The sequence below is a fragment of the Marmota monax genome, unplaced genomic scaffold, assembly GCF_021218885.2.
Source record: "Marmota monax isolate L192 unplaced genomic scaffold, Marmota_monax_Labrador192_F-V1.1 WCK01_AAM20220418_F8-fsc00060, whole genome shotgun sequence".
Lineage (NCBI taxonomy): Eukaryota > Metazoa > Chordata > Mammalia > Rodentia > Sciuridae > Marmota > Marmota monax.
Window position 1 is genome coordinate 11,053,290 of NW_026692826.1, and position 15,942 is coordinate 11,069,231.

At 41.7% G+C, this 15,942-nt stretch overlaps 1 protein-coding gene across 1 annotated transcript; it reads left to right on the top strand.

Moving 5' to 3' along the window:
• The first annotated feature begins 3,422 nt into the window (after positions 1-3,422).
• Hsbp1l1 (heat shock factor binding protein 1 like 1) lies at positions 3,423-7,257 on the top strand. The gene is made up of 4 exons (XM_046448670.2): positions 3,423-3,643; positions 4,563-4,629; positions 5,395-5,489; positions 6,385-7,257. The coding sequence occupies exons 1-4, from the start codon at positions 3,593-3,595 to the stop codon at positions 6,388-6,390; spliced, it is 219 nt and encodes a 72-aa protein (XP_046304626.1). The 5' UTR covers positions 3,423-3,592; the 3' UTR covers positions 6,391-7,257.
• The last annotated feature ends 8,685 nt before the right edge of the window (positions 7,258-15,942 follow it).

Here is a 15,942-nt window from a genome sequence, read left to right on the forward strand (position 1 = left end):
GCTGCAGGACTGGTTTCGAGCCCGTGGGCTGATGACAGGCACACTGCCTCACCAGCTGTGGGCGGCGACAACGCCCAGTACCTCCCGTCTCTAGAAATTAGGACACTCCCAGGGGCCTTGAAGGGCTTCAGCCAGGAGTCCTCTCTCTCCCCGATGATTTCCCTCTCTTTGCTTAAGCTGGCCTGAGACAGTCCAGGTCCCTGAAACAGGGAAACAGGCTTGGCCTCCTTGCCACTCACTCCTGGGCAGAGGCAACCTTTTCTCCCCAGACCTCCCCCGCTTGCTCACAGCCACCTTCAAAGAGAAACCAGACGCGGTTGGACAGGATGTTGGCCTGGAGCCTCCGCAGAGTGGGCTGGCCCACTGCCAGCACCCAAGAGCAGCTGCTCTGTCCCTCACCCTCCAGAACCAGCGTCCTCTTCACAGCCCTCACAGGTAAAACATGGGCCTGGGCGCGGGGTGGGGGGGAGTGGGGTGGGGCGTGGGTGTACATATAAAAAGGACCCTGCACAATGGAACTGCTTTTTTTTTTTCTTTTAACATTTTTTTAGTTGTTAACAGACCTTTTATTTATTTATATGCAGTGCTGAAAATCAAACCCAGGGCCTCACAGAGCTAGGCAAGCACTCTACCACTGAGCCACAACTCCAGCCCATGGAACTGATTTTAACAGCCTCCAGGAGATAATTCACAAGCAGAAGAATGGGTTCAAAGTGTGTAATTCTGTGTTTCTGGGATGTTCATGCTGCACTGCCATTACCACCATCTAATGTTTGATTACGTTCACCCAAATTAAGCAGCTTCTTTCCTAAAAAGCAGTCCCCCATTCTCCAAATGCTGGGTGACCGAGGTCCACTTCCTGCTTCCATCTCCAGTCCTCTTCCTGTCTCCTGGTGGGTGAACTCACCAGTTCATGTCCTGGGTTGACCTCTGGTCACTTACCATCTCTACTGGTCCACTTTCTGGGTGACCGCCAGTCACTTCCAGTCTCCTCTGATCACTGGTCCAGTACCAAGGGTAACCAGGTCCACTTCCTATCTCCAAGGGTGACACCAGTTCATTTCCCATATCAATGTAGGGGAAACTGGTCCACTTACTGCTTCCACAGGTGACCACTTTCTGTCCCCATGGAGGAAGACTGGTTCACCCCAAGGGTGACCACTGGTCCACTTCTTATCCATACAGGTGACCTCTGGTCTCCTGGATTTCTTTCTCCATGGGTTTGCCATTCTGGACACACTAATGTTTCACTGGTATAGTGTTTTCTTTCTTCCTTTTTTACAAAAATATATTCAGTTGTCAATGAACCTTTATTTATTTATTTATTTGTTTATTTATTTATGTGGTGCTGAGAATCAAACCAGGTGCCTTACGCATTCCAAGCAAGCACTCTACCTCTGAGCCACAAACCCAGCCCTCTTTCTTCCTTTTTTAATTGGTGCATTTTAATTACACAGTAGTGGAATTGGCTGCTAAATATTCGTACATGCATACATTATAACAGTAATTTGGTCAATTTTGTTCCCAGTTCCTCCCTGTGTTAGTCAACTTTTCATGTCCAAAATATCCCACATGAACAACTTAGGAGGGAAAGTTTATTTTAGCTCATGGTTCCAGAGATTAAGTCTATGGTAGGTCGACTTCATTGCTCTGGGCCAAAGGTGAAGCAGGATCATGGTGGAAGGCACAGGGATGGGAAGCTGCTAAATTCATGTTAGCCAGAAAGGGACACACACACACACACATGGGGGGGGGATGCCATGGGGAACTTGAACCCTTCCAGGACATGCCCCCAGGGACCCATCTCCTCCAGCCCTGCCCTACCTGCCTACAGTTACCACCTGTCAGTTCATTCAAACTAGGATGGACTGATTAGCTCTCACAACCAATCATTTCATCTCTTATTCCTGCATCAACACAGGAGCTTTTGAGGGATACTTCATATCCAAACCATAGCACTTCCCTTTCCCTCCCTCCTCCATTCCCCTACTTTATTGGTTTCCCTTCTATTATCATGAGTTCCTCCCCATCTTTCCCCCCCCTTTTTTTTCTTTGTAGCTTCCAGGTGAAAGAAGACATATAACCCTTGACTCTCAGTTTGCCTTACTTCACTTAACAAAAACTAGCAAAAATGTTTTGGACGTTCATTCACATTGCAGCATGCATCAGTAGTTTGTATGGATAAACCACGTTGTGTGTCCACTCATCTGCTGATGGACAGCTGGGTTGTTTCCACAGTCTGACGTATTACTTGTTAATAATGTTGCTGTAACATTGGTGTGCAAGTTGCATAGACCCACCTGGCAATTCTCTTAGGTACACACCTAGAGTGGAATGTTAAATTCTGTTCAACAGGGAGCACCCACTAGCCTGCTTTCCAAAGTGAAGGCATGGTTTGGTGTTCCCACCAGTAGCATGTAAGGACTGCAGTTCCTCCACAGCCCCCTATGCTTATTCCAGCCATAAAGGCATGTGAAATAGGACCTCTCTCATTGGGTGTGGGATTGCATTTTCTTGGTGACTAATGAAGTCGACATCTTTGTGTAGCCATGTATTATTTAAGCACACATTCTGCACCCTGGGCATCTAGGGATTGTTACTGGGCTAGGCTTTGGGGTCACTGTGGTGAGCCAGACAAACACAGCCCTGCTCCCTCATAGCTACAGCTCTGGAGGTACAGCCATGGGAACCAACAGATAACTGCTGAGAACATAGCTCTGGGAGATGGCCCACAAGGTGACCCACCATTCAGAAGTCAGAGGTTCTGAATGAGAGCAGGGGTCATGGGACATCTTCCAGACTTTCCGGGAAAGTAGTGTTGTACATGTGACTGCTGGAACAGGGTGAATTGGTCATAACCATAATTAATTCGGAGATTGGCATCCACAGAAATGGTAGATTCCAGGGGCAACTGACTCCATGGCCCAGGGGTTTGTGCGTGTCCCTCATCAAGAGGCGAGCGTCTTAGTGCATCTACACAGAAGGCAGAAGGGCAGGTGATATGAGTACCAGAAATATAGGATTATTGACTGTCGGTTATGTTAATTATAATATAATGTGGCCCATGATGTAATGTGCAGAACTTAGATTTAAGTTGGTGATGTATGAGTCTACACTCCAGACCTCACCCAGTTACTCATCCGCCCCGATCGAGTTCCAGCAACCCGGATTTAAGACACGTCACAGGTGAGCTTCTGGGACCCTTGGGTGTAGACTTAGTACTTAGAATTGGAATGTGTGTCTGAAGTGTGATGAGCATCAATAAAATAGGTTTGACTGAATCTAACTGCGCCTCAACTAAGTCAATAATAAGCGCTCGTGGCAGCAGGCGGGGTTGCAGTTTCGTGCCAGCCCGCCGGTTCTGGCACAGCCACACCCAACTGCGCGCCTTGCAAAGGCCGGCGCTTAGCCCTGTCTTGCGTCCACTGCGCCGCTGCGAAGACCAACGACCGAGAGCTCTGGCTGCCAGCTCCTCCCCGGCCACTTCCGCCCCTGGCAGAGGAAGGCCCAAGCTGCGCCACAGGAGCTGGTCCGTCCGTCCGCCCCGCGCCCAGGCCTGGCAGCCCGTGCTCTGGCGGACCCCGACGCGCACATGGACGCACGGACCTCCGAGGGTCCCCACGGGGACCCGCTGCGGGACGCGGTGAGTGGTCCCGGCGGCCCGGACTAAGCAGCCAGAACCTGTGCCTCTAGGACGCCCCCGCCCCTTCCTGGAACCCGTGAAAGTCCTGCCCCACCGCTGGAGCCGGGCTGGTTTTTAGAGCCCCGCCCCAGGAGGGGTGACTTTGGACCCTCTGAGTCTTCCGCGTCCCGCCTGCTCTCCTATTTGCCAAAACAGGTTCCAAGCCTGGAAGAGGCAGATAGGTTTACCCTGTTAAAAAGAATTTGCTACATGAACAGACTGCATTTTCCTGACCAAGGTGGACGCCCCTGATTGAAGGAGGCAACTAGAGATAAGGATGGCAGCTCCGCAGTGAGAAGGCAGACTAGGAGTGCTGGTCCAGTGCTTCCACCGCCAACAAATACAGGGGTGAGAGGTCTCAGGTCATAAATTATTTAACGTGCAAACTAGAAAAAGCAGCGCAGAAACGTGAAACGCTAGCTGTAACGATATTCTGCGCAACCTGGCTGATAATACCAACTACAACACCAACGCCACCAGCTGGTGAACACCCGTAGTAAGGAGGATACATGAGCTGTGAATGGCTTCGCCTCCTTGGGGAGCTCTTGAGAGTGACTGAGGCTGCTCCCTGTGCTCCTCCCTAGACTTACATTTCAGCTCTCAGACGGTAGGTGTGTGCTCATTGCGAGTTAACTGTGTAGTGTACAGATGCAGTTTTGCACAGTCATCTCTTTCTGGTGCTTGGCACCTTTGTCAAAAGCCACTGGAGCCCACGTATGCAGCATCTAAACGTTTTGTATTTTCTTTTTATTTCTCTGTAGAGCCAAACAAATGAAAAATAAATCTATTCAAAGATGCAGGGGAAAAAAACACTGGAGCATGTATGATGGATTACTTCATTAATAATAAATGTTGAGTACTTTGTGGTTCCATTTTCCAGGCAGAACATCTACTTCAGGAACTTCAAGAACATTTTCAAGCTCTCACTGCAGCCTTAAACCTGAGAAATATCCTCTTCTGTCTTTGGTAAACACTAATGCTTTTGGACAGGCACATCTCCATTGTCTTCTGCTGTGGACAAATAGTTGTTTATTTGGATTCTCCAGTATTTACACTTGCCCTTCTAAGGGGCTTTTCCTGTGCTGTCAATGCCAGAGGTCTGTGGCAAGTGTGAAGTTCAAGGGCACCACTCTGCTCCTGACCACCTGGACAACCTGGTCTGCAACAGTTAGAGGACGGTGCTCAAGTCCAATAGGAGGCTAGACACTGCTGTGCCTTTGCTTTGTTTTGACTTCCCCGGCTCACTCTTTTATTTCAGAAACACAAATGTTACAAAATTAACACAGAATGTTTCCAATGAGTAAGTTCAGGTAAGGGCAAAAAGTGCATTAAAACTTGCCCAATTTGAGCTCACTTTATTCAACTAAGTGCATTCCTTAAACATTGTGCAAAGTATTTACATTTGGAAGTGCTTACCTGCAGCTTTTGATTTTACCAACAAGGTAAAACATGATAACACGATAAATTAAACCATAGAGTTGTTTTAAAAGTTAAATTTCCATTATATTATGCTCAGAGTTTGGCAGGTTTAAAAGCCAAGTTTCTCACTTCAAGGTTCAAGATACACACTAAAAGGGACTCAGGAGGCAGCAAATTTGCATTGACCCTTCATTTTACAAGTTCCTCTCTGTGGAGAAGGTATGGCCTTGAGGGCGTGTCTGTGGTCACTCTGCACCCCAGACCTACATGTGCAGTTTTCCTTGACGTGGCACTGGAAGACATGGGGAATCGCATAGAGGACTTACAGAAGAATGTGAATGTCCTAATGGAGCAGGCTGGGGTTGGAAATTCCACTGAAGAGCAAACAGTAAGTTCATCATTAGGCAACTGTTTGCCTTTTGCATATCTTTTAATTGCTTTCATCTTGAAAAATACAATCCCATATTTGTTCACTGTGCAAATACTGTTGCTGTATTACTGAAAAACCATTAGAAACAACACATTTCCAAATGCTCTAATCCAGTTATACCAACTGAAACACTCTTTTCCATAATTCCTTAAAAGTGCACATTTTAGATGAAAAATTCCTATTTCAAAGTTGGATTTTATTAGGGTACTTTTCATCCCTACTCCTTAAATTAGTCTTCAGCTAGAACACAAATCACAGTGAACTAGAGACTGGGATTATAACTAGTAGTTCCTGTTTAGATAACTTATCCATGTCACACACTGAAGTCCTATGCACAGAAAGTCCTTAACACATTTCCTGAGTGGCCCACCAGGGCCTGGATCACCCCACAATGGGAACTTTCCCATGCTAATGCAGTCTTGAGGATGCAAACAGATTCCTAGCTCCAGGTCTGAGACCTGGAGTGTAGCTTTATTAAGGTAAGTATGCATATTATCATGACAGTACTCCAACTATGACCATCTTTTCATTGAACAATTTAAAGGCCTTGGTTTACTCACAATTGCTATCCTAAGTCGGATATCAAATTATCCCTTCTTGTCCTGCTAAATTATAGTTGCCTCTGTCAGTGACATTAATTGCAGTGAGTTATTCTAAGCAGAGTCCACACTGATGCCATTGGACTAAAAAGGCCCTTGTATCATTTGTTTTTCTGAGTGCTAAATTTTGCCTACATAACAATGTTGTAATAATTATAAGAAATTAGGGTACTTTATTAAAAACTGTATTCAGATGTATTTACCTGTAAACTGGAATCCAGATCACCTAACTGCTTTCAAATTTTTTCTTACAGACCTGAAGATGTTATTGGACAAGTCCCGTGAAACTAATACAATGAACACTTTGAAGGAGTAATCATCTATGTAATATGGATTCTGATTCTCAGTACTTAATTTTAAGATTATTTATTTTTTTGGGGGGGGGTCCTGGGAATGGAACTCAGGGCCTCAGCATGCTAGGCCCTGAGTTGCACCTCCAGTCTATCAGAATTCTTTTTTTTCCCTTTTAGTTTTAATTGGATGCAATACCTTTATTTTATTTATTTTTATGTGGTGCTGATGATTAAACCCAGTGTCTCACACATGCTAGGCAAGCACTCTACCACTGAGCCACAACATCAGAATTCATTTTAACAAATAAAAAGATTAAAAGAGGGCTGGGGATATGGCTCAAGTGGTAGTGCGCTCGCCTGGCATGCGTGCGGCCCGGGTTCGATCCTCAGCACCACATACAAAGATGTTGTATCCGCAGAAAACTAAAAAAATAATATTAAAAAATTTCTCTTTAAAAAAAAAATTAAAAGAATAAGAAACAAGAATTCAAAAGGTGGTGAACTACTTACCAAGATAACTGCAAACAATGGAGAAATATTTTTTCAGTGCATAATATTCACAAATTATGGAAGAAAAGCATATGCTGTATGAATACATGAATACTTTTTCCAAGTTAAAATTCTACATGGATCTTTTAAGGATCACCAGCAGTTTTCTATCGGGCTTTGCTTTTTTTTTTTTTAAATTAATTTATTTATTCTTGGGCTGGGGATGTGGCTCAAGCGGTAGCATGTTTGCCTGGCATGCGTGCGGCCCGGGTTCGATCCTCAGCACCACATACAAACAAAGATGTTGTGTCCGCTGAAAACTAAAAAATAAAAATATTAAAATTCTCTCTCTCTAAAAAAAAATTATTCTAATTTCTTACATGTAACAGCAGAATGCATTTCAATTCATACTACACATATAGAGCACAATTTTTCATGTCTCTGGTTGTATGCGAAGTAGAGTCACACCACTCATGTCTTCATACATGTACTTGGGGTAATGATGCCCATCTCATTCCATCGTTTTTCTTACCCCCTCTCTTCCCCTCCCCTCTACCCTATCTAAAGTTCCTCCATTCCTCTCATGCCCACCGCCATCCCTATTATGGACCAGCATCCTGATAACAGAGAAAACATTCGGTATTTGGTTTTGGGGGGATTGGCTTACTTCACTTAGCATAATATTCTCCAGCCCCACCCAATTACCTGCAAATGCCATGATTTTATTCTCTTCTAATGCTGAGTAATATACAACTGTGTAAATATACCATAGTTTCTTTACCCATTTATCTACTGAAGGGCATCTAGGTTGATTCCACAATTCAGCCGTTGTGAATTGTATTGCTATAAATATTGATATAGCTGTTTTTAAGTCGTTTGGGTATAAACTGAGGAGGATAGTTGGATCAAATGGTGGTTACATTTCAAGTTTTCCAAGGAATCTTCATACCACTTTCCATATTGGTTGCACCAATTTGCAGTCCCACCAGCAATGTATGAGTGTCTTTTCCCCCACATCCTTGCCAACACTTACTGTTGTTTGTATTCTTAATAGCTGCCATTCTGACTGGAGTGAGATAAAAATCTTAGAGTAGTTTTGATTTGAATTTCTCTAATTACTAGAGATATTGAATATTTTTTAATGTATTTGTTGATTGATTGTATATCATCTTCTGAAAAGTGTCTGTCCAGTTCCTTGGCCCATTTATTGATTTGGTTTGTTTGTTTTGGTGATTAGCTTTTAGAGTTCTTTATATACCCTAGAGATTAGTCCTTTATCTGATGTGCTCCCATTCTGTAGGCTCTCTATTCACCTGATTGTTTCTTGCTTAGATGATGATTTTTAGTTTGAATCCACCCCATTTGGATTCTTGATTTTATTTCTTGCATAATAGGAGTCTTATTAAGGAAGGTGGGGCCTACTTTTTCTTCTATTAGGCACAGGGTCCCTTGTTTAGTTCCTAGGTCCTTGATCCAATTTGAGTTGTTTTTTGTATGGTGATAGGGGCTCAATTTCATTTTGTTGCATATGGATTTCCAGTTTTCCCAGCACCATTTGTTGAAGAGGATATTCTTTCTCCAATATATTTTTGGCGCTTTTGTCTAATATGACTGTATTTATGTGAGTTTGCTTCCGTGTTCTCTATTCTACACCATTGGTCTACAAGTCTATTTTGGTGCCAATACCACACCGTTTTGCTACTGTTGCTCTGTAGTACAGTTTAAGGTTTGGTATAGTGATGCCACCTGCTTCACTCTTCTTGCTTTAGCTATTCTGGGTCTCTTTATTTTTCCAGTGAATTTCATGACTACTTTTACTATTTCTATGAGGAATGTCATTGGGGTGTTAATTGCAATTCCATTAAATCTGTATAGTGCTTTTGGTAGTATGGCTATTTTGACAATATGAATTCTGCCTATCCAAGAACAAGGGAGATATTTCCATCTTCTAAGGTCTTCTTTAATTTCTTCCTTTAGCATTCTGTAATTTTTATTGTAGAGATCTTTCACCTCTTTCAATGATTCCCAAGGTTTTGGTTTCTTGGTTTTGTTTTGAGGCTATTGTAAATGGGATAGTTTTCCTAGTTTCTCTTTCAGAGGATTTGTCACTGATGTACAGAAATGCCTTTGATTTATGGGTGTTGATTTTATATCTTGCTGAATTCATTATTAGTTCTATAAGTTGTCTGGTGGAATTTTCTGGATCTTCTAAGTATAGAATCATATAATCAGTATACAGTGATAATTTGAATTCTTTTCCTACCCGTATCTTTAGTTTCTTTTGTCTAATTGATTGGCTAGAGTTTCAAGAACTATGTTAAATAGTGGTGGTGAAAGAGGGCATCCCTGTCTTGTTCCATTTTTTTTTTAGAGGGAATGCTTTCAATTTTTCTTCATTTAGAATGATGTTGGCCTGGATCTTAGAATAACAGTTTTTACAATGTTGAAATATGTTTCTGTGATTCCTCGTTTTTCTAGTGTTTTGAATGAAGGGGTCCTGTATTTTGTCAAATGCTTTTTCTGCATCTAATGAGATGATCATATGATTCTTATCTTTAAGTCTATTAATGTGATGAATTACATTTGCTGATTTTCATATTGAACCAACCCTGCATCCCTAGGATGAACCCTACTTGATTGTGGTGCACTATCCTTTTGATATGTTTTTGTATTTGCCAGAATTTTATTGAAAAAATTTGCATCTATGTTCATTAGAGATATTGGTCTGAAGGTTTCTTTCTTTGATATGTCTTTGTCTGGTTTTAGAACCAGGGTGATAATGACTTCACAGAATGAGTTTGGAAGTGTTCCCTCTTTTTCTATTTCATGAAATAATTTGAGGAGTATTAGTTCTTCTTTGAAGGTCTTGTAGAACTCAGTTGTGTATCCATCTGGTCCTAGGCTTTTCTTGGTTGGTAGGCTTCTGATGGTGTCTTCTATTTCATTGCTTGAATTGACATGTTTAACTTGTATGTATCATCCTGATTCAGTCTGAGCAAATCATGAGACTAGAAATTTGTCGATAGTTTTTCTATTTTACTGGAGTACAAATTTTCAAAATAATTTCTAATTATATTCTATATTTCTGTAGTGTCTATCATGATATTTCCTTTTTCATCACAGATGTTAGTAATTTGAGTTTTCTCTTTCTTACTCCTGTTATCATGGCTAAGATTTATCAATTTTATTTATTTCTTCAAAGAACCAACTTTTTGTTTTCTCAATTTTTTCAATTTTCTTTTGTCTCAATTTCATTGATTTTAGCTCTGATTTTAATTTTCTATCTTCTACTGCTTTTGGTGTTGATTTGTTGTTTTCTTTCTAGGGCTTGGAGATGCAACATTAGATCATTTGTTTACCGTTTCTTCTTTTAAGGAATGAACTCCATGGGGCTGGGGATGTGGCTCAAGCGGTAGCGCGCTGGCCTGTCATGCGTGCGGCCTGGGCTCGATCCTCAACACCACATACAAACAAAGATGTTGTGTCCGCTGAAAACTAAATATTAAAATTCTCTAAAAAAAAAATAAAATAAAAGGAATGAACTCCATGCAATGAACTTTCCTCTTAGTATTGCCTTCATAGTGTCTCAGGGATTTCAATGTTGTATCAGTGTTCTCATTTACCTCTAAGAATTTTTTTAATCACCTCTTTTGCAACCATTGTTCATTCAATAGCATATTATTTAGTCTACAGGTGTTGAAGTAGCGTCTATTTTTAATTTAATCATTGACTTCTAAATTTCATTCCATTATGATCTGATAGAATTCAGGGTATCTATTTTTTTTTGTATTTGCTAAGTTGCTTTATGACATAATATATGGTCTATTTTAGAGAAGGATCCATGTGCTGAAAGTGATTTCAGTCATTCATGGATAAAATATTCTATCTATGTAAGTTATTGATTGTATTATTGAATTCTATAATTTCTTTGTTTAGCTTTTGTTCAGAAGATTTATCTAGTAGTGAAAGAGGTTTGTTAAAATCATCAAAATTATTGTGTTGTGGTCTACTCGACTCTTGAACTTGAAATGTGTTTGTTTGAGGACTGTAGATGCTACATGGTTTGGGGCATATATAATTGTTATATCTTATTGATGTATGGTTCCCTTAAACAGTATGAAATATCCTTCTTTATCCCCTGTGATTAACTTTGGCTTGAAGTCTACTCTATTTGATATGAGGACGGAAACCTTGCTTGTTTCTGCAGTCCATGTAAGTAGTATGTTTTGTTTTTTTTTCCCCAACCTTTCACCTTCAGTCTGTGGATGTCTTTTCCTATGAGATGACAGCATATTGTTAGGTTTTTTTTTTTTAAACCCAATCTGCCAGTCTAGCTTTTCGATTGTCATTGTAGGCCATTGACATTCAGGGTTGTGCTCTATGTGTAATATGAAATGAATTGCCTTCTGCATGTGTAACAAAAATTAGAATAAATAATTTTTAAAAAATATTCAGGATTATTATTGAGACATGATTTGTATTCCTAGTCATGTTTATTTTTGGTATTTAACTTAACTTGGTTTCTACTTTGATTAGTATATCCTTTAGTGTAACACTTCCCTTTGCTGATTTTCATTGTTATTTCCTCCTCATGGAATATTTTGCTGAAGACGCTTTCTAGTCATAAATTCTTTTATCATGGAAGGTTTTTATTTTATCATCAAATCTATAGCATAATTTTGCTGGATATGATTCTTGGTTGGCATCCATTTTCTTTCAGAGCTTGGTATATGTTGTTCCAGGATCTTCCAGCTTTCAGGGTCTGGGTTGAAAAATCTGCAGAGCTACTAATTGTTTTCCCCCTATATGCAATCTGATTCCTTTTTCTTGTGGCTTCTAAAATTCTCTCCTTATTCTGTATGCTGGGCATTTTCAATATAATGTGCCTTGGTGTGGATCTCTTTTGTGATTTTGTGTATTTGGTGTCCTATAAGCCTCTTGTATTTGATTTTCTAATTCATTCTTCATGTTTGGAAAATTTTCTGATATTTAATTGAAGAGATTATTCATTCCTTTGGTTTGGAATTCTATGCCTTCCTCTATCCCAGTAATTTATTTTTTTTTCTGAGCGAGAGAGAGAAAATTTTAATATTTATTTTTTTAGTTATCGGCAGACACAACATCTTTGTTTGTATGTGGTACTGAGGATCGAACCTGGGCTGCACGCATGCCAGGCGAGCGCACCACCGCTTGAGCCACATCCCCAGCCCTATCCCAGTAATTCTTAAATTTGGTCTTTTTATGTTATCCCATAATCCTTCAATATTCTGCTCTTGGTTTCTTACCATCTTCACTGTGTGGCAACATTCTTTTCAAGATTATATATTTTGTCTTCATTGTGTGAGGTCCTGTCTTCCAAGTGATCTAATCTGTTGGTGATGCTTTTGATTTGGTTTATTATTTCTTTCATTTCAAGGATTTCTGTTTTTTCCAGAACTTCTCTCTTTATTGAAACAATCTTTTGCTTTCTGTATTTGCTTATGTAGCTCTTTATCAAAATGATCTTTTGCAGCCTGTATTTGCTCTTATATCATCCTTTAAGTCACAGAACATTTTAATTATGTGTATCCTGAACTCCTTTCTTTCATTTCTTCTTTTGTGCTGGCCATGGATTCTAACAATGTAATATCTTGGTTTGTTGGGGGCACTTTCTTCCCTTGTTTTTTCATGTTGTTTGTGTCTTCCCTTCTAGCACTGGGGATCAGATTAATTACCATTTTTTATTCTATAGCCTTACAGTGCCCCTGCAGGGGACCAATACCTCTCCTTTAAGAAGGAGAACAATGTGGACAGATCCCAATACAAACAATATACAACCTTAAACCAAATATCTGCTATTAAGACATTTACAGTTGGTCCCAATATACAGAAATGGTAAGTTCTACAATATAAATGGTAGGTGTGCAAAAGGGACTAGTTTCTGATGGTGAACAAAGAACCAGGGGTGAGGTGTAGGATGACATGTTGGGTTAGGAGGTGAGGATATACAGTTTTTAGATTTTAGAAAGCGTGAAACAGGAATCTAAAGAAACTGGTTAGTAGCAGAAAAGATAATTATTTGGGGGAGAAAAGTAAGTGTAGACAGTAGAGTATAAAAAAATATTAAGTAAAAATTGTAAAAATAGGAGATAAAAGAATATACCACACCACTGTAATATACTATTCAGACATCTCATTCCTTATTAGTCTAATTTGTGAAAAATACTTGGTTTCACAAATTTTGGGGATGTAAGGACAGGAGGATGGGGGGGGGGGGGACTCCAGGAAGATACAAGGATTATTTTTGTTAGAGATCAGTATCTTTCCAGCTTCCCTTTTCATCCAATAGGTGGGGTTGTTAGGATCTCCACCCTCAGGATGGTGAAGATTATTGGGGTGGGAGGGTTGGTCTTGGGGATGTGGGTCCTAGAAGTGGGGTATAGTATTTGCCAGTCCCAATGGGAGACTGCAACCCAAGGATCTCCTTTGGGACCCACTCATGTGATGTGGGCCCCTAGTCTTTCTTCTTATATCGCCTGTATACTCGCAAATTCTGGTCTCTAATTTAGTCTTTAAACTGTCTCTCACCCCCTCTCTCTCTATTTCCCAATCAGGAACCTTCCTCTCCACAGGTCTTGTGGGCTGCACTCTGGGGGCTGAGGTCTGAAGGCTACGTACCAGGGCAGAGAGCTGCTTTACATTGGGCAGTTCAGGACCTGGTTTTCCAAGCTACCTACTGGCCGTGTAGCCACAGGCACTGTGCCGGGTTAGAAGCTGCAGGGGAGAAGGGGGAGTTGGGGGACTTCAGGTACCTTGATATTGTTTCTAAGTCCCAGCTGGTGTTCCAAGTCAGGAGTTGCCCCAAATAAATATGGCAACTAAGGTGTCCCAAGATGGAGGCAGGTGCTTTCAGCAATGGGGTGTCAGGTGAGGTAGAGCCAGGCGGTGGCATTGAGTGGTATGTTCTGAGATAGAGCTCTGTGGCATGCAGTATTGTGGCTAGCAGCTGTCACCAGATCCAGTGCAGTGGCCCCAGGTACAGGCTACCACATGTTGGGGACTGTGGCAGTGGTTGCAGTGCCCCAAGATGGAGGTGACTGTAGGACACCCACATTGGTAGAAGGGGGTCCACACAGGAGTGGCAGCCTGAGTTCCTATGTGTGTGGGTGGCCAGGAGACCTATGTAGGTGCTAATGCCAGTGGTCCTATATTTGAATTGTAGTGGAACAGATCTGAATCAGTAACAGAAACAGTTCATACACTCAGCATTTGAAACAGATGAAGTAGAAAAGATGCAGGGCTGGGCTGTGGCTCAGTGGTGGAGTGCTTGCCCAGCATGTGTGAAGCACTGGGTTCAATCCTCAGCACAGCATATAACTAAATAAAGGTCCACTGACAACTAAATACTATTTATATTTAAAAAGATGGGGGACTGGGGTTATGGCTCAGCGGTATAGCACTTGCCTAGCATGGGTGAGGCACTGGGTTTGATCCTCAGCACTGCATGAAAATAAATAAATAAAGGTATTGTGTCCACCTACAACTAAAAAAGTTAAAAAAAAAAAAAAAAAAAAAAGATGGGGGCTAGGGATATAGCTCAGTTGGTAGAGTGTTTGCCTCGAATGCACAAGGCCTTGGGTTCAATCCCTAGCACCACCAAAACAAAACAAAGGGCTGAAATTAGTTATTACCTAAAATAACAACTTTTAAAAGAGTGCCAAACATTTATTAATTCCTTTTTTTTTTTTTTTTGGTACCAGGGATTGAATCTAGAGGTGCTCAACCACTGAACCATATCCCCAGCCTTTTTAATTCTCTTTTATTTTGAGACAGTCTTACTAAGTTGCCAAGGCTGGCCTTGAACTTGAGATTCTTCTGCCTTGGCCTCCTGAGCCGCTGGGATTATAGGCATGTACCATTACCCAGCTACTAATTCCTTTCTAAGTAAACCTAAAAAACAGAGGGTTCAATCTGAAAGGAAGAAGTTCTGAGTGTATCCCTCAAAGTTTTAAATTCTCAAATTTTTAGTGAAAATGCACTTAACTTCCTTCCTATGTCAGAATTCTGTCTACCTGCCTACACCACACCAGGTTATATGAACAAACAGCATCTCCACTTCCAATCTGTCTCTTGCCTGATCTATACCAGTTTCCAACTCTCCTGAACCTCCTTTTAGCCTCATTATACATTGATCCACACTCCCCAGCAAGAGAGCTGAAACCCTGATGCCTCTCCCTCTAACAAGACCCTTTGGTGCTGAGACACCCTGACCCCTCACCCACATCATCCAGCAAGATCCTTCAGGGCTGAGATAACCCTAACCCCTTGTTCCCAAGATCAAGACTGTCAAGCCACTTGTACTGAGTCATGAATGGTGATGCCCTGTGGCCCCACACTACCTCCCACAGCTCTCAGATAAGCTCATGGCTCCACCTCAAGGCCTCTAACTTGGCGGACGCCCTGAAAAGGACTGTCCTCATACCCACCTCCTTAGGAGCCCCTTTTGAATCTCACCTCAGCCTGAACAATTTCCATGGGACACCTCTGCATTCCTATCTAGGTCAGAACTCAGCATTCCCTGCATGTTAGCTATAATGGCCAGAATTCGACTTGTGTGTTACCATACCTTCCATGGGGCAGCAGCATGTTTAACTGTGGTCCACCGTGCCCAATACTGTGCCCAATGCTGGGCACAACCCCTGTGTCCCAGGCACAGGAGACTGGAATGAACAGAGGAATGTCAAGAGTTTCAAAAGACCTATCTTTTCTGTGATACTTTTTGTTTGTGGAAGGCCAGAGATCATGTAGATTTATAGCAGTGACCAGAGAGGTATCCAGAAGTTCAAGGCATACCCCAGGACGTCCACAGCATACATCTCAGGGGACTGTAGGCATCCTCTTCACAGCTTCTGATGAACATAAATTCAAAAGAATGCTAGGGCCAGGTACATTTTAGAAGGCTTTGAGTAGGAAAAAAAAAAAAAAAAAACGAAACCAATACTTCTTTTCACTCTTACCCACCACCAACAGACCACAGACTTCTGCAATCCC

Coding starts and splice junctions, on each gene's coding strand:
- Hsbp1l1 (XM_046448670.2), top strand. CDS start 3,593: ATGGACGCACGGACCTCCGAGGGTCCCCACGGGGACCCGCTGCGGGAC. Junction 3,644..4,562: donor GGGACCCGCTGCGGGACGCG/GTGAGTGGTCCC, acceptor TCCATTTTCCAG/GCAGAACATCTACTTCAGGA. Junction 4,630..5,394: donor TGCAGCCTTAAACCTGAGAA/ATATCCTCTTCT, acceptor TTGACGTGGCAC/TGGAAGACATGGGGAATCGC.